At 45.3% G+C, this 17,776-nt stretch overlaps 2 protein-coding genes across 3 annotated transcripts; both read left to right on the forward strand.

Annotated features, from left to right (window-relative positions):
- Nucleotides 1-301: 301 nt before the first annotated feature.
- Nucleotides 302-8,262, forward strand: LOC101061700 (serine-aspartate repeat-containing protein F). The gene is made up of 7 exons (XM_029850992.1): nt 302-589; nt 686-1,472; nt 7,242-7,315; nt 7,409-7,480; nt 7,562-7,616; nt 7,703-7,739; nt 7,874-8,262. The coding sequence occupies exons 1-7, from the start codon at nt 506-508 to the stop codon at nt 7,893-7,895; spliced, it is 1,131 nt and encodes a 376-aa protein (XP_029706852.1). The 5' UTR covers nt 302-505; the 3' UTR covers nt 7,896-8,262.
- Nucleotides 8,263-9,788: 1,526 nt separating this feature from the next.
- Nucleotides 9,789-17,519, forward strand: LOC101061471 (carbonic anhydrase 4-like). 2 transcript variants are annotated; one of them, XM_029836611.1, is made up of 17 exons: nt 9,789-9,933; nt 10,061-10,164; nt 10,773-10,805; nt 10,880-11,056; nt 11,127-11,278; nt 11,367-11,456; nt 11,544-11,610; nt 12,333-12,496; nt 14,082-14,187; nt 14,273-14,302; nt 14,401-14,577; nt 14,861-15,012; nt 15,095-15,184; nt 15,853-15,897; nt 16,283-16,364; nt 16,442-16,605; nt 17,101-17,519. In XM_029836611.1, exons 2-17 carry the CDS (start codon nt 10,110-10,112, stop codon nt 17,263-17,265), a joined length of 1,749 nt encoding a protein of 582 aa, XP_029692471.1. In that variant the 5' UTR covers nt 9,789-9,933; nt 10,061-10,109; the 3' UTR covers nt 17,266-17,519. The 2 variants fall into 2 exon arrangements, with proteins under 2 accessions (XP_029692471.1, XP_029692464.1); XM_029836604.1 differs by having other exon boundaries at nt 10,110-10,164.
- Nucleotides 17,520-17,776: the final 257 nt, after the last annotated feature.

The raw sequence follows: 17,776 nt of genomic DNA on the forward strand, positions 1-17,776 counted from the left end.
TCGCCACTGTCCAAAGTGGGGCTGAAAATATCACCAGTACAAGATGGCAGATCCTGTATCTCAAACATTTCGGCTTCATCGCTCCGCAAAGACAAAGTGGTTGCGCGTCCTCAACGGGCTGCCCGACCAACGGCCAACTCCGTAATGGCTGAATTAGCCGTGAAATCTCTCCCTCCTGAATCTGCTGTCTCCACCCTTCAGTCCAAAAACCGCTCTCATACGTGACCTCACCAACACCCTATGTTAAGGGCAACCCAAGCAGCACCCCCCCCCCCCCTCCCCCCTCCACCCCCCCACATGTGCTTCTGTCAGTCAGGCAGACTGACTGTCCTCTGGTTCCCAGCACGAGGCTCAGACTGAACTGTCCCAGTTCTGCTGGAGCTCTGAGCACAGACCTGTGGGATATTTCTGTGGATTTACTGGTTTGAAGTTTGGCCTGTGCAGGCGCAGGAGTCAGGGATCAGGATCAGGACGTCCACTGTGGATTTGCTTTACTCTCCCCAAAATGGCACCTGTCAAAAGTTGGCTGGTGGGACTCTTGCTGGTTCTCCTGTGTCCAGCACAGCCGCTCATCTCTGGGGCACTGGGAGCGGAGGAGGGGCACACGGAAAAGCTCCATGCAGAGACCGCTGGAGATGATGATGATGATGATGGTGATGGCGAGGGAGGTGAGGGGGCTGATGAGCAGGACACAGGTGAGGAGGAGGAGGAGGGAGATGATGACGACGATGATGATGATGATGACAATGATAGTGATGATGAAGGCAACGACGATGATGATGATGATGACGACAACGATGATGACGACAATGATGATGATAACGATGATGATGATGATGACGATGATGATGACAATGATGAAGACGATGATGATGAAGACGATGATGATGACGACAATGATGACGACGATGATGATGATGACAACGACGATGACGATGACGATAATGATGAGGATGATGACGATGATGATGATGACAACGACGATGATGACGATGACGATAATGATGAGGATGATGACGATGATGATGATGACAACGACGATGATGACGATGACGATAATGATGAGGATGATGACGATGATGATGATGATGAGGACGATGATGATGACGACGATGATGACGACGATGATGACGACGATCATGAGGATGACGATAATGATGAGGATGATGAGGATGATGAGGACGATGATGGTGATGATGAGGACGATGATGACGATGATGATGATGATAAGGATGACGACGATGATGATGATGACGACGACGACCATGATGATGATGATGATGACAACGACGATGATGATGATGATGATGACGACAACGATGATGAAGAAGCAGCAGAAGATAATGATGATGACGATGATGATGAAGAAGAGGATGATGAGAACAACAAGGCTGCAAAGGAAGATGATGATGAGGATGACAACGATGATGAGGATGACGACGATGATGATGATGAAAAAGAAGATGATGATGGTGAAGATGAAGATACTTTTACACATTTAATGTGCTTTTAAAAAGAAACAGATATTTGACCACAGTTCATCTCCGTGATCTGCACAGAGTGGGTTTTGGGGAAGTGGTTGCTAGCTGTTGCTAACTAGGGGAGTCTGTTAACTGGTGGAGTGTCTGTTAACTGGTGGAGTGGTTGTTAACTGGTGGAGTGGTTGTTAACTGGGGGAGTGTCTGTTAACTGGTGGAGTGGTTGCTAACTGGTGGAGTGGTTGTTAACTGGGGGAGTGTCTGTTAACTGGTGGAGTGGTTATTAACTGGTGGAGTGGTTGTTAACTGGGGGAGTGTCTGTTAACTGGTGGAGTGGTTGCTAACTGGTGGAGTGTCTGTTAACTGGTGGAGTGGTTGCTAACTGGTGGAGTGGTTGTTAACTGGTGGAGTGTCTGTTAACTGGGGGAGTGTCTGTTAACTGGTGGAGTGGTTGCTAACTGGTGGAGTGGTTGTTAACTGGTGGAGTGTCTGTTAACTGGTGGAGTGGTTGTTAACTGGTGGAGTGGTTGTTAACTGGGGGAGTGGTTGCTAACTGGTGGAGTGGTTGTTAACTGGGGGAGTGTCTGTTAACTGGTGGAGTGGTTGTTAACTGGGGGAGTGTCTGTTAACTGGTGGAGTGGTTGCTAACTGGTGGAGTGTCTGTTAACTGGTGGAGTGGTTGCTAACTGGTGGAGTGGTTGTTAACTGGGGGAGTGTCTGTTAACTGGTGGAGTGGTTGCTAACTGGTGGAGTGGTTGTTAACTGGGGGAGTGTCTGTTAACTGGTGGAGTGGTTGTTAACTGGTGGAGTGGTTGTTAACTGGGGGAGTGTCTGTTAACTGGTGGAGTGGTTGCTAACTGGTGGAGTGTCTGTTAACTGGTGGAGTGGTTGCTAACTGGTGGAGTGGTTGTTAACTGGTGGAGTGTCTGTTAACTGGGGGAGTGTCTGTTAACTGGTGGAGTGGTTGCTAACTGGTGGAGTGTCTGTTAACTGGTGGAGTGGTTGCTAACTGGTGGAGTGGTTGTTAACTGGTGGAGTGTCTGTTAACTGGGGGAGTGTCTGTTAACTGGTGGAGTGGTTGCTAACTGGTGGAGTGTCTGTTAACTGGTGGAGTGGTTGCTAACTGGTGGAGTGGTTGTTAACTGGTGGAGTGTCTGTTAACTGGTGGAGTGGTTCCTAAGTGCTGGAGTGTCTGTTAACTGGTGGAGTGGTTGCTAACTGGTGGAGTGTCTGTTAACTGGGGGAGTGGTTGCTAACTGCTGGAGTGTCTGTTAACTGGTGGAGTGGTTGCTAACTGCTGGAGTGTCTGTTAACTGGTGGAGTGGTTCCTAACTGCTGGAGTGTCTGTTAACTGGGGGAGTGGTTCCTAACTTGTTGAGTGTCTGTTAACTGGTGGAGTGTCTGTTAACTGGTGGAGTGGTTGCTAACTGCTGGAGTGTCTGTTAACTGGTGGAGTGGTTGCTAACTGGTGGAGTGGTTGTTAACTGGTGGAGTGGTTGTTAACTGGTGGGGTGTCTGTTAACTGGGGGGGTGTCTGTTAACTGGTGGAGTGTCTGTTAACTGGGGGAGTGTCTGTTAACTGCGGGACTGTCTGTTAACTGGTGGAGTGGTTGCTAACTGGTGGAGTGTCTGTTAACTGGGGAAGTGGTTCCTAACTGCGGGAGTGTCTGTTAACTGGTGGAGTGGTTCCTAACTGCTGGAGTGTCTGTTAACTGGTGGAGCGGTTCCTAACTTGTTGAGTGTCTGTTAACTGCTGGAGTGTCTGTTAACTGGTGGAGTGGTTGCTAACTGGTGGAGTGGTTGTTAACTGGTGGAGTGGTTGTTAACTGGGGGAGTGTCTGTTAACTGGTGGAGTGGTTGCTAACTGGTGGAGTGGTTGTTAACTGGGGGAGTGTCTGTTAACTGGTGGAGTGGTTGTTAACTGGTGGAGTGGTTATTAACTGGGGGAGTGTCTGTTAACTGGTGGAGTGGTTCCTAACTGGTGGAGTGTCTGTTAACTGGTGGAGTGGTTGCTAACTGGTGGAGTGGTTGTTAACTGGTGGAGTGTCTGTTAACTGGGGGAGTGTCTGTTAACTGGTGGAGTGGTTGCTAACTGGTGGAGTGGTTGTTAACTGGTGGAGTGTCTGTTAACTGGTGGAGTGGTTGTTAACTGGGGGAGTGGTTGCTAACTGGTGGAGTGGTTGTTAACTGGGGAGTGTCTGTTAACTGGTGGAGTGGTTGTTAACTGGTGGAGTGGTTGTTAACTGGGGGAGTGTCTGTTAACTGGTGGAGTGGTTGTTAACTGGGGGAGTGTCTGTTAACTGGTGGAGTGGTTGCTAACTGGTGGAGTGTCTGTTAACTGGTGGAGTGGTTGCTAACTGGTGGAGTGGTTGTTAACTGGGGGAGTGTCTGTTAACTGGTGGAGTGGTTGCTAACTGGTGGAGTGGTTGTTAACTGGGGGAGTGTCTGTTAACTGGTGGAGTGGTTGTTAACTGGTGGAGTGGTTGTTAACTGGGGGAGTGTCTGTTAACTGGTGGAGTGGTTGCTAACTGGTGGAGTGGTTCCTAACTGCTGGAGTGTCTGTTAACTGGGGGAGTGGTTCCTAACTTGTTGAGTGTCTGTTAACTGGTGGAGTGTCTGTTAACTGGTGGAGTGGTTGCTAACTGCTGGAGTGTCTGTTAACTGGTGGAGTGGTTGCTAACTGGTGGAGTGGTTGTTAACTGGTGGAGTGGTTGTTAACTGGTGGGGTGTCTGTTAACTGGGGGGGTGTCTGTTAACTGGTGGAGTGTCTGTTAACTGGGGGAGTGTCTGTTAACTGCGGGACTGTCTGTTAACTGGTGGAGTGGTTGCTAACTGGTGGAGTGTCTGTTAACTGGGGAAGTGGTTCCTAACTGCGGGAGTGTCTGTTAACTGGTGGAGTGGTTCCTAACTGCTGGAGTGTCTGTTAACTGGTGGAGCGGTTCCTAACTTGTTGAGTGTCTGTTAACTGCTGGAGTGTCTGTTAACTGGTGGAGTGGTTGCTAACTGGTGGAGTGGTTGTTAACTGGTGGAGTGGTTGTTAACTGGGGGAGTGTCTGTTAACTGGTGGAGTGGTTGCTAACTGGTGGAGTGGTTGTTAACTGGGGGAGTGTCTGTTAACTGGTGGAGTGGTTGTTAACTGGTGGAGTGGTTATTAACTGGGGGAGTGTCTGTTAACTGGTGGAGTGGTTCCTAACTGGTGGAGTGTCTGTTAACTGGTGGAGTGGTTGCTAACTGGTGGAGTGGTTGTTAACTGGTGGAGTGTCTGTTAACTGGGGGAGTGTCTGTTAACTGGTGGAGTGGTTGCTAACTGGTGGAGTGGTTGTTAACTGGTGGAGTGTCTGTTAACTGGTGGAGTGGTTGTTAACTGGGGGAGTGGTTGCTAACTGGTGGAGTGGTTGTTAACTGGGGGAGTGTCTGTTAACTGGTGGAGTGGTTGTTAACTGGTGGAGTGGTTGTTAACTGGGGGAGTGTCTGTTAACTGGTGGAGTGGTTGTTAACTGGGGGAGTGTCTGTTAACTGGTGGAGTGGTTGCTAACTGGTGGAGTGTCTGTTAACTGGTGGAGTGGTTGCTAACTGGTGGAGTGGTTGTTAACTGGGGGAGTGTCTGTTAACTGGTGGAGTGGTTGCTAACTGGTGGAGTGGTTGTTAACTGGGGGAGTGTCTGTTAACTGGTGGAGTGGTTGTTAACTGGTGGAGTGGTTGTTAACTGGGGGAGTGTCTGTTAACTGGTGGAGTGGTTGCTAACTGGTGGAGTGTCTGTTAACTGGTGGAGTGGTTGCTAACTGGTGGAGTGGTTGTTAACTGGTGGAGTGTCTGTTAACTGGGGGAGTGTCTGTTAACTGGTGGAGTGGTTGCTAACTGGTGGAGTGTCTGTTAACTGGTGGAGTGGTTGCTAACTGGTGGAGTGGTTGTTAACTGGTGGAGTGTCTGTTAACTGGTGGAGTGGTTCCTAAGTGCTGGAGTGTCTGTTAACTGGTGGAGTGGTTGCTAACTGGTGGAGTGTCTGTTAACTGGGGGAGTGGTTGCTAACTGCTGGAGTGTCTGTTAACTGGTGGAGTGGTTGCTAACTGCTGGAGTGTCTGTTAACTGGTGGAGTGGTTCCTAACTGCTGGAGTGTCTGTTAACTGGGGGAGTGGTTCCTAACTTGTTGAGTGTCTGTTAACTGGTGGAGTGTCTGTTAACTGGTGGAGTGGTTGCTAACTGCTGGAGTGTCTGTTAACTGGTGGAGTGGTTGCTAACTGGTGGAGTGGTTGTTAACTGGTGGAGTGGTTGTTAACTGGTGGGGTGTCTGTTAACTGGGGGGGTGTCTGTTAACTGGTGGAGTGTCTGTTAACTGGGGGAGTGTCTGTTAACTGCGGGACTGTCTGTTAACTGGTGGAGTGGTTGCTAACTGGTGGAGTGTCTGTTAACTGGGGAAGTGGTTCCTAACTGCGGGAGTGTCTGTTAACTGGTGGAGTGGTTGCTAACTGCTGGAGTGTCTGTTAACTGGTGGAGTGGTTCCTAACTGCTGGAGTGTCTGTTAACTGGTGGAGCGGTTCCTAACTTGTTGAGTGTCTGTTAACTGCTGGAGTGTCTGTTAACTGGTGGAGTGGTTGCTAACTGCTGGATTGTCTGTTAACTGGTGGAGTGGTTGTTAACTGGTGGAGTGGTTGTTAACTGGTGGGGTGTCTGTTAACTGGGGGAGTGTCTGTTAACTGGTGGAGTGTCTGTTAACTGCTGGAGTGGTTGCTAACTGGTGGAGTGGTTGTTAACTGGTGGAGTGGTTATTAACTGGTGGGGTGTCTGTTAACTGGGGAAGTGTCTGTTAACTGGTGGAGTGTCTGTTAACTGCTGGAGTGGTTGCTAACTGGTGGAGTGGTTGTTAACTGGTGGAGTGGTTATTAACTGGTGGGGTGTCTGTTAACTGGGGAAGTGTCTGTTAACTGGTGGAGTGTCTGTTAACTGGTGGAGTGGTTGCTAACTGCTGGAGTGTCTGTTAACTGTTGGAGTGGTTGCTAACTGGGGGAGTGTCTGTTACCTGGTGGAGTGTCTGTTAACTGGTGGAGTGGTTGCTAACTGGTGGAGTGGTTGTTAACTGGTGGGGTGTCTGTTAACTGGGGGAGTGGTTGCTAACTGGGGGAGTGTCTGTTACCTGGTGGAGTGTCTGTTAACTGGTGGAGTGGTTCCTAAGTTGTTGAGTGTCTGTTAACTGCAAACCTGCCTTCTGACTGTGTTAACCAGTGGAAACAGAGCAGTGTGTCACATATCAGTCCTGAAATAGCCGGGCTTATCTGTTCACTCTGACACCAGGGCCAACCAAACACTCAGTCCTTTTATTGGAGTGCAGCTATTTGGAGAGCCAGGAAAAACCCTAGAATCATCTTTAAACACAAAGTTATGAGCGATAGAACACTGTGGTCTGCTCAATCTGACCAAAACAGATCTTCAGGTGGAACTGACGACTGTGTCATGAGGTACTGTTGAGAAAAGCTTCTGCACTTAGGAGGCAACTGTTGCTGTGGCAACCAGGCTATTAAATACTGTAAGGACAAGATGAGTTTAGAATATGAAGAATGTGGTTTCTACCAATCATTGGCAGTTTTCCAGCTTTAGGAGGCTCATTTAGGAAAAAAAAGTATGTATTAGATACTAAAAAGAAACTGATCAGAGAAAGACAGCAGCCAAACTGTTCTTTGAACTCTGAAAACCACTGTAATATTAACCGAAAGGACATCAGTTCATGTTCCATTCAGTGCTACTGTCTGAAGTGTAAAGTGTTTCCAGGCGAAGACGAATCTGCCTCTGACAAGCACGCCTTCCGCCCTGGCTCTTTGTGCAGCATCTGCACCATCTGTGAGGTAAATGTCCTGACATAATGCTGGTTACCTGTTATAGAGTGCATCCGCCTTACATGTAACCCCCCCCCCCCCCCCCCCCTCCCCCCATCCTAGCACTGCTCCAGTACCTGTGCTCAGTGCCCGTGTGAGGATGGAGACCAGTCGGACCACTGCGAGCGCTGCGACGTAAGCCTGGCTGAAAGCCCCGCGTAAGTTCTCTGTGAAGGCTCAGCCTCCTGACCGCCACCTTCTCTCCGCCCCTTTCAGGAATGTTCCTCCTGCTACCTTTGCCCCATCCTGTGTGACACCGTTTGCACGGCAGGTAAACACTCACGCTGCACAAATATCCCCTTCGCATCGCCCTTTTTCTCCCACATCCCCCCGACTTTTGTGCTCATTTCTCCCCAGGTGGTGTGGTCGATGAGCTAAGCGGGTCGCTCTTCCAGTAAGCATTCTTTCCCCTTGCCTGGTATTCCCGACGCCCTTCCGGTGTTTTAGTGGCGTAACAACAGGGTAACCCACTTGGAGTCCAGGCAGAGCAGAGCAGAACTAACGCCGGTTGCTTTTGTCTCCCTGCAGGGTCGTCGCTTCTCTACTCTGAGAAGGTTCCTGCACTCAGGAGTGGAGCTGAGGCCGTCGGTGTTTCAGACAACACAAGCGACTGTTGCTTTGTGTCCAAACAAGTTTAGGTCTATCTCAAGGTTGCTCAAATTGCATTATGATCATTGTGTTTGCCTCTAGCGTGTGAGAGCCAGGTTTTTGTTTCAATGAATTTTCTGCGTGGGGAAAAAAAAAGAAGCTTCTTTCACTGTTTAAAATAGATTTTTTTGGAGCAGAAGCTGCTGTAGTTGAGCAAACAGGCCTGGTCTTAGTAGCAGGATGGATGGAAACTTCCATTCATGTAACTAGAAATACATGTTTTAATGGATTCTTTTTTACAATAAAACTTCACATCTGTTAACAGAAAATGGCTCATTTTTTTGATAACAGGTATAAGCTGTGCGCCGATGATTTATGTGTTTTACTGAGAAGGATAGTTTTTAAATTCGGAAGGGTAGGTCAAGCCAAACACTGTCATCGCCGTCCGCAACACTTTCTCCCAGTGAAGCGGGTGAACTTAGCCAACTACCGTAGAGCTCCAAGCGTTAATAAGAGCTCCGCACGGCAGCTTAATAATTAGATCGCTCCTCCAGTCAAAGACTCTCAGGTGTTTCCAGTACATCTCACCTCACCCACAGGTGAGGTGAGATGTACTGGAAACAGTAATTACGATGCTTTCATGACAATTACGATGTAATTACGATGCTTTCATGACACCTCATGCACAGGAATGTGACGCCAAAGACAAAATTACTGTACTGTTGGCACCAACTTGACTGACGCACTCTGCCATTGTTTTGGAAAAGGCACGGTGGCTTTTTTTTTTGTTTGGTCCTCGTTCTTGCATGCATAAGTGCTTGGAGTCCGAGGTGTGGTGGGACAATTTAAGAGGGAACGGTGAAGGGTGGCAAACCGGTTGCGTAGCTCAATCCTGTATTGACCCAAACAGAATCAGTCACCATCAACATGTAGGGAGATGCAGGTACAGGGAGACGTGTCCGTCTGGAAGGAAAGACATTGCTAGATGTTTGTCTGGTAAACAAAGCTGGAGGAGACCCCTGGAAGTTCCTGAGAGTTGCCTGGAAAGACTCAAAATTACAATCCCATAAAGTTTTACACACTCAACCATCACGTTTGAAGTCCTTATATGATGAGGTGGCATGTTCCTTAAGCAGACTTTTCTTTTTATCATATCTTTTCTCATATCATCATCTAATTACAGTCCAAATGGTCTCATATTACTGGTTACCTGTCCTACTGTAGCTTCAAGGCAGATCTGGTTGCTTAAGACAGACTGGCCTCAGGTTGCAGAGTCACCTGCATTAAAGACTTAGTCTTTCTGTGTTCTGTGTTTAGAATTTAAAAAAAAAAAACAGGTGTAATGCGCCTTGAGATCCGATTTCAGTGGCACTGAATACCTTTAATCTGGGTTGTCCTTTTGTGTGTTCAGTGCAGGCTTGCTTATCACTAAAGGATGACAATGAAATAAGGCCTTTTGTCAAAATTCACTTGGCTCATTTAAAGTTTACGCTGTGTGTGTGTGTGTGTGTGTGAATGTGTGTGTGAATGTGTGTGTGATTTTTTTTCCAGTACAAGGAAGCAGAAGGTGAAACCAGTGATTGATGGCTAGTACAATTATAAATATTCTACCTGTGTATTGAACCACTACTGTATCATGCAAGGAACACCTTATTAAACACTTCTACACGCACGCACGCACGCACGCACGCACGCACGCACGCACGCACGCACGCACACACACACACACACACACACACACACCCACACACACCCCCACACACACACCTATATTTTGACAGCAGTGTCCGAGAGAAAGAAGTCTCCATATTGATTCAGTGATGTGTATACAGAGACCCTCTACACACACACACAGAGACACACATGCTCACAGACACACACCCTCCTGCCCTATATCACCTACAGTAACCCATTCTGGGGCACTTCTCTAATAAACTCTGGTGAAAACTGACCTCTCATCACACTTTAAAGGCCCACATACTTCAGACCTGGACCACAAGGTAGGACCAAGTTTTTATTCTGACATCAGTTTTGAAAAAAAAAAAATACTAAAATGATCATAATTTCTCTTGTACATAAGGATTATTAAGGCAGTCATAAACTGAATTTTATGTTGGTTTAAAATAGGCATAAAGAACGTGCAACCGTATAACCTGCCTGCTCTTTATTCCTGAAGATGCATCTCGCCTCCTTTCTGTTTTACCTGAATTTGGCAGCTTTGGTAAAATACGGTGAGCAAATCGAGTCACTTTCCACATAATGGACGTATTTGTCAGAATGAGCATCATTGTTCTGCTTTTCTGTATGTGGAGGATGTAAAATGAAAAGTTTTTCTCAGTTATAGCCAAATATAATGGATGTAAAGGGCATGATAGGGAAATGTTACATTTGTAAGCCTGATTAAAATAATAAATCAAATAAAAACGTGACATATAGTTTGATGACACACATTATCCTCTTAATTTTCCATAGAAAACAAATGTAGAAGGGACTATCAACAGCTATTTGGTGAATGACTGAACACACTCAAAGAGCCCAAGGAATTGTGCTTTTTATACATTTTATTTCAAATGAAATAACATTATTTCTTTTAACCTGTAAATTTAAACTTAAATTAAAATGAATCTGTGATATGTAAAAAATAAAGGATATCTCAGATGGATCACATTAGGTTCAAGCTTGGCGACAGTACTATAAAAATATATTTTCTAGTTTTTCTCATTCTCTTTCAGCGTGCTTTTACACAGTGAGATATAAACAAACATGTCTTTGTTTGTTTGTTTTGGCTTGTTGAACGGCCTCTGGGTCATATTCAATGTGCGTTTTCTCCCGGTTTCAGCATCTGGAGAAGACTGGTGCTACACTGGATGTGGTAAGTAAGAACAGAAGTGGGACATTTTAGCCTAAATACTCCTGAGGCTGCATCAGCTGCTGTCCTTTCCACAGCCCACACCCCGTCCCACTGGGGAGACATCGCCGGTGCGTTCTGCTCCGAGAAGAGACAATCTCCTATTGACATAGTCTCCAGCCTGGTCAAGACCAACCACAGCCTGGGCAGCTTCACCTTCCTCAACTTTGGATCTCAGCAGGCCGTTAAGTCAGTCATTAACAACGGACACACGGGTACGCAAGCCGAGACCTCCACCTCACTTCTTTTTGCTACTGTCATTACACACCTCCCTATCTTCCATAGTAAAATTCATGCTGGCACCAGATGAAGTGGAAGTGAGTGGCGGTGGGCTCAATGGCACTTATTCTACAATTCAGTTTCACTTTCACTGGGGCAACGCAGAACACCTGGAGGGGTCAGAGCACGAGGTTGATGGGAAAAGATATCCAATGGAGGTATAGAACCTCACACTATGTGCTAAACCTCACGTGAATACCATGTTTTGCCTCACCTTGTCTAATCAGTTCATGATGAACTTGACAGATGCATATAGTGAGTCTGAAGAAGGGTCTGACTGTGCAGGAGGCCACTGCAGATTCAGAGGGAATCGCTGTCCTGGGGTTTTTCCTCAATGTGTGTCCCATATTTTAGTCGTTATATAATTCTCATTAGTGCTGACTTTATCTGGAAATATCCTTCACCATGTCTCATCTCTTAAAGGCCACAGAAGATGGGCCAGCATCAGAACCATGGAGCGCGCTGACATCTTACCTGACAAACGTTACAGGTACATTCTTTGTGGCATTGTTTGAGTTCCAGAGGAGCAGGTTGGATGTAGGCAGCTACCGGCATGAATGTTTTGACAAGTGTTACATGGAATGATGTTAAAGCTATGCCTCACTCAAACAACGGTGCATACTAGTGAAATGTCAGACAAAACATTTTATCCACTCTTTTAACACATGCTTTAGAATGATAAAAGTGAAGAATATTTTTTTATTCATCCCACTGTTTGCATGCTCCTTTTCCGCATGTGAAGCTCTATTCTAATGAAATATGTCATATATTTTATTGGCCTTCTGAGTTCATCAAGAGTTCAGGGCTTTCTGTGAAATTCCACACTAGGAAATGGCCCACATAGTTCAAATGTAGGACTTTCATGCAGCCAGGTCTGTCATATACCACCCCTCTTGTGCAACAAACAGAATGCTGCTTGTCATGTCTTACTACAACATAAAGAGATTTTTTTTTTTTAATTTAACTGCTATGTTGCTCTGGGTTTTTCCCAACTGCTAACATCCGCCAGCTCAACGGGGTGAAGTCATTAATGTGGAGTTTCCTGGATATTTGTAGACACGACAGAGCTGTGTTCTCTGCCAGTTGCACCAATAAGTATAAGTATAAAAGCAGACATCAAAGGTTTAATTTGTACATGCAGGGCACCAGAAAAGGTGTTATTTCTGTATCTTATTTCACATCAGTCTGTGTTGTGATTTTGCTCAACTGCAGGCGCCGAAGTCGCCGTGAACAACACATTTTCTATAGGTGACCTGATTGGAGATGTAAATCTGACAAAGTTCTACAGGTACATGGGATCCCTGACCACCCCCGACTGCAACGAAGCAGTGGTGTGGACAGTCTTCCAGGAGCCGATCAACATCCACAAAACTCTGGTAAACTGTGCTGCCACGCGCTTGTTCAGCATTCCTTGGGGGGCGGGGGATTAAAAAATGGAAAAATTAACCTTAAAAGCAAAACGATTCAGGTGTCTGAAAATGTTTTATGTCATATCAGGTGATTTTTTGCTTCCTACAGAATCACACCGAATTATGGTGAACTTGTCCTTCATTTTCATCGGAAAGGGCAAAGAACTAGAGATGGAAATACAGATGCTGCAACTGCAAATTCAATTCTATATGAAAAAGTGGCATGAATATGGCTATTGATTGCATTATTATTATTATTATTATTATTATTATTATTATTAGTAGTAGTAGTAGTAGTAGTAGTAGTAGTAGTAGTAGTAGTAGTAGTAGTAGATGTATGGTCTGACAAAATAAGCTTATGTTGCTCATTGGCCAGATAAATAATCTGACATTTACTTTTGTTATAAAGAATCATATTGAGGATCTAAAAAAAGATTGCACAAAAAGAAAAAAGAAGTGACCACAAAGTTTTGTGCAGTTGCAGAGCGACATACCTGCAACATGACATGATGTTTTTCACTTTATCTCAAAGCCATCAGTGCTGCTCATAATGGAACTCACATCTCTGTCCCTGCATGTCAGAGGCATGAGCAGGTTGAACAGGGTGCATAACTCTCCAATCGCCAGCATGTCAACGTGCTGAACAAAGGGAGAAGGAGATACACTGCCTGAGTCTGGTCAAAAGGCAGATGAGCCCCAGCATTATCGGGACAGATGTCGCACCTGTTGGTGCAGCACTGCTGGGGGCTTGAAACGCTTGAAATACTTGCAGGAACAACCAAAGACATCCGTAACACTCGCCTGGCCTGCGGGGGATGTGATACTTTGGCTGGAATTCTGGGTGTGTCAGATGAGAACGAGCTTCTGCACATTTGTCTGTGACCAGACATCATGGCCTTGAGGCATAATTAGAAGCAGGAAAATCCAGAAAAGGTGAGGCTGCAATTAACTGGTGCTGTAAGAGATCAAACCATTTACTTTTGCCTTCAGATGTGCGTTTTAACGCTGATTGGCGGATTGTTCGGGCTGCTTATGAAACAGCCTTTTCAGACTTCTCGGCAGAGATCTTTGAGAAAATTTCAGATCTGTTTTTTTATTTTATATATTCAGCCCAGACTGACATCACAAACCCAGCCATCTTTTAGATCCCCCCCCCCCCCCCCCCCCCCCCCCCTCTATTCTGATCATGTCTGTGGGACTGCAGGAAGAGAGCCGATACATGGTATTTGACATTGATTTGACCCCAAGTTTCTGCATATTTTCATCGCGTCACAGCTAGAATTCAGCCTGGAGCAAGTAGCATACCTCAATAAGATGCCTGCTGATGCTGCCTGGGTTCCTCTTCTACTGGGGAGAAAAGTTTACTCTTAAACCCTTCTCCTCGCTGTCACTTCACACTCCTCCTGTGCTTCAGCCAAAAGAAAAAAGTTTGTGGCGTCTTCGGTCACATTCTCAACAGCTCTGGCTCCTCTGAGCTGAAGAAGATGATTTAATTTTGGTGGTGCGTCACAAAGGACCTTGCTGGATCCTGTTGTGTCTCCTTCTTTTTCAGATCCAGCAGTTTCCCACAAAGACAAAGCTCAGCAATGTTTATCGGCCCACACAAAACCTTAATAACCGTCAAGTCTTTGCTTCTCCTGCAACTTCTTTACCCCCCAGTGAGTAAGACAATCTCACAGTATCATCAGATCACGTTGGTGAAGCACAACTGAGGCTACACTGTAAATGTGCTTTGTTTTCTAGGCCCTGAGTGGTGCTACCACGGTCACTGTGGTACGTACGGTGAAAGCAGAGGAGTCGGATGCTTGTTTTACAAGTGTTTATTTTAAAAGAGATACCATAAAACCCCGGTTCTTCTCATTTACCTTCAGACTTCACCCCATCTCACTGGCACCTTCTCCCTCATTCCAAATGCGGCGGCGAGCGCCAGTCACCCGTCAACATTGAGAAAAAAAGCGTGGTGGTGGACGAGCGTCTCAAGTCCTTCACCTTCACAAAGTTTGATGACAAACACGCCATCGAATACATCATTAACACTGGCCATGCTGGTGCGACATTTATTTGTCATCCCCAGACTGGTTTTCAACGTGCTTTCTAAAATAACTCACATGTAAACTACTCCAGACTACACTGTGAATTTCCTTTTTTGTGGTATAAATGAACAAATGATTATTTCTTGGCTACATTGTTGGGTAAACACCATCAAGATTATCTGAACATTTCATTCGATTTCATGTTTATTTTCATTGCAATATAATTAAGAGCAATGAAAATCCATTTTAAACAAGCAGAGGCTTTTACAGTTTGCCGTCTCTCCCTCATGATGTCCAGTGAAATGTACTCTGAAGCAGGACGCGGCTGTGGAGATCTCAGGTGGAGGTCTGAAACACGTCTACTCCACCTTACAGTTTCATTTCCACTGGGGTTCCGGTGACTCCGATGGTTCAGAGCACACAGTGGATTCACACAGATATCCCATGGAGGTGATTGACACGTCAACGGTTATATTGTTGTTTCCTGGTAACGTCGTACACATGTGACGATTTAAACTGCATTCTCACGCAGATGCACATAGTCAGCAAGCGGAAGGATCTGACCCTGGACGAGGCAGTGAAGACTCACGACGGCCTGGCGGTGCTGGGATTCTTCATTGAGGTAACAGTCATAAGAATGTGGGGATCAGTTTCAATTACGAAATTCAAAACCAGAACAATTGTGCCAATAAAGGCAGCATTTTTGTGAAACAATAGGTAGAAAAACGCTGAACTATGTTAATAAAACATTGCTTTTTCCAACAAAGCTGAGGGCCCAAACTCTCCCACATCTTTATAAAATCTCTTTCTATTTTAAAATAAAGACAAGGAATTGGCTTAATAATAATCATGGCAGCTATTTATTTGGTTTAATCATAATTATGGGAGTAATTCATCTCCTCTTGGGTTACATTTGGTTTACTGTAAACAACAAGATGCACATGACAGTGTACTGAACACGTGCGCAGTTTCTCAGGGCGACATCCTGGTTGATTATCGGGTTAATGAAGCCTGGCCACATTTCATCACAGATAAGAGTGTCTCTGTCAGAAGGAACTCATGTGTAAACAGACCTGGAAGGAAGAGAACAATAACATTCTTCTGCTTGTCTGATGGACAGTCTGAACTGTGGAGACTGTTTGTCCTAATTGGAGTTCACTTAAAGCACATTCCCCTCACGCAGATTCAGATACAACCTCCAAACTGTAGAGCCATCAAATACATCTGAGTTTAAGATTATCTAGCGCGCTTCATGTGTGCATCACTTAAAGGCCTCTCCCTCTTTTACAGCCTACAGATGAGACAAAAAGTAGTGGAGGATCAGAACATCACGAGGTAACTGTGTAACTAGTATAAGGTCTTGATTGGCCACCGCCTGCAAACTGTGACACAACAGTTAATTAAAAAAAATATGCACATCAATACAAGAAATGCAGTTTAGTTCTGATTTTTTTTTTTTTTTTTTTATGGCTGAGTCACCCACACCATCAGCAAATGTTAGACCAGTTTCAATGAAACCATGATAACATATGAACGTTAAAGTGAGCTCCACGTCCATACACATTCCTGTGCGTCCATTTGGATTTCACAATAACAATAAATATCAGAGGGACTGGTAGCGGCTGATATTACTGGTTAACACAGGATCGTTTTTGGCATCATTAGTAAACGGACATGTCTAGTTAGGGAATCGCCAAGGTTGTTGTTTGTTTTTGCACAGACAGGCACCACAGGAAGTAGCTCATCTGAAATGGACACTTGGAAGAAACTGACACACTACCTCTCGTCCATTACAAACATCAGTGAGGTCCTTCTTTCTTTGTTGCAGCAGCTCTGTAAATGGAGTTTCACATGACTACAGCACTTTGCTTCCGTGCAGGCTCAAAGGCTGAGGTCACCGAGGAGATCTCCATCGATGATCTGCTAGGCAGCGTGAATCGAAACGCGTTCTATCGCTATAATGGGTCGCTGACCACGCCCCAGTGCAATGAAGCGGTGGTTTGGACGGTATTCAAAGAGTCTGTCAAGGTGGACAAAAATCTGGTACATGCTAATCTCCTCATCTGTACACTGAAGATTTATTTGACAGGTTGTCTGACACGCTGACGTCAGTATTGCATTATGTAAAAGTGTTGCTGTGCAGCACAATTTAAATTAAAAAAGGAAACAAAACAGATCAAAAGACAATTTATGACCATGATCCTGATAATGGATCACTGTATAAGTTGTTCCAAATGTAGTTTCTGTTGCTTCTAATCAGGATATAATACTGCAAGAATTATTCCACCTGCAGAAACAATGTGCATTAAACTATGTAGGCTCCAGTTTTTTTTTTTAAAGTAGTGCTAGTAAGTCTTGAGTCTACATTTTTTACGAGCGTTGCATTCCAACTGTTCCCAACTAAATGCTTCGGAGTCACTGACTGTAACGTGAGAAGAACACCTCCCGCCTGCAGGGTATAACACAAAAAAGCAGCCGAGCTGATGCTACATTTGGACTTGACCAGATTCATCTGTAACTTGTCCTTTCCTCCATCAGATGATGATGTTCCCAGCTCAGGCAGGGTATCAGAAGGTGTTTCGGCCCACGCAGCCACTTCACAGCAGGAAAATCTACAGCTCCAGTTCAGCGCCCGGTGCCACCACTTCCATTATAGTCCTCCTGCTGTCGCCATGCCTTGTTGCCCTTTTATACAATCCGTGAGATCAATACTTGTTAAGACTTGTAAGTTTGCACATTCGCTAAAAAACGAGTGATTATGGATGTATTCCTAGAAAAATGCAATCTTTAAGATCTAGCTGATCAGAGTTTCAATGAGACGGCTCCAAACAGGCCGTGCATCTACGCTGTCTGGGGTCATGTTGCACTAATTATTTGTTCTGTTGTGATGATCATTTCAATATTTGTTTTAGAAATACCTACAAAAAATAAAAGACAATTTAGAAAGACTACTCTACTTTGGAAATTGTGTCTCATTCAGGTCTCTTTTTGGTGCCATTTTTATGCAAGGTCAGACAGATATATACCCCCAACAACATACTTAGTTCAGAGTTCAGAATTAAAAGAAGTCAACAAGTCTTATTATTAAACACGCCCTATTGCTGAAGAAGCCCCCCCCACCCCCCCAGGAGATGCCTACATTGCTCATGGTGCTGTATATTTAATTACACCAATTGAAAAACTTCAAGAAGTTATGTGGTAAGACTAACTAGAT

This window comes from Takifugu rubripes, chromosome 1, assembly GCF_901000725.2.
Source record: "Takifugu rubripes chromosome 1, fTakRub1.2, whole genome shotgun sequence".
In the NCBI taxonomy this organism is placed as follows: Eukaryota; Metazoa; Chordata; class Actinopteri; order Tetraodontiformes; family Tetraodontidae; genus Takifugu; species Takifugu rubripes.

Coding starts and splice junctions, on each gene's coding strand:
- LOC101061700 (XM_029850992.1), top strand. CDS start 506: ATGGCACCTGTCAAAAGTTGGCTGGTGGGACTCTTGCTGGTTCTCCTG. Junction 1,473..7,241: donor TGAAAAAGAAGATGATGATG/GTGAAGATGAAG, acceptor AAGTGTTTCCAG/GCGAAGACGAATCTGCCTCT. Junction 7,617..7,702: donor TGACACCGTTTGCACGGCAG/GTAAACACTCAC, acceptor ATTTCTCCCCAG/GTGGTGTGGTCGATGAGCTA.
- LOC101061471 (XM_029836611.1), top strand. CDS start 10,110: ATGCATCTCGCCTCCTTTCTGTTTTACCTGAATTTGGCAGCTTTGGTA. Junction 15,013..15,094: donor CACACAGATATCCCATGGAG/GTGATTGACACG, acceptor ATTCTCACGCAG/ATGCACATAGTCAGCAAGCG. Junction 16,365..16,441: donor CTCGTCCATTACAAACATCA/GTGAGGTCCTTC, acceptor GCTTCCGTGCAG/GCTCAAAGGCTGAGGTCACC.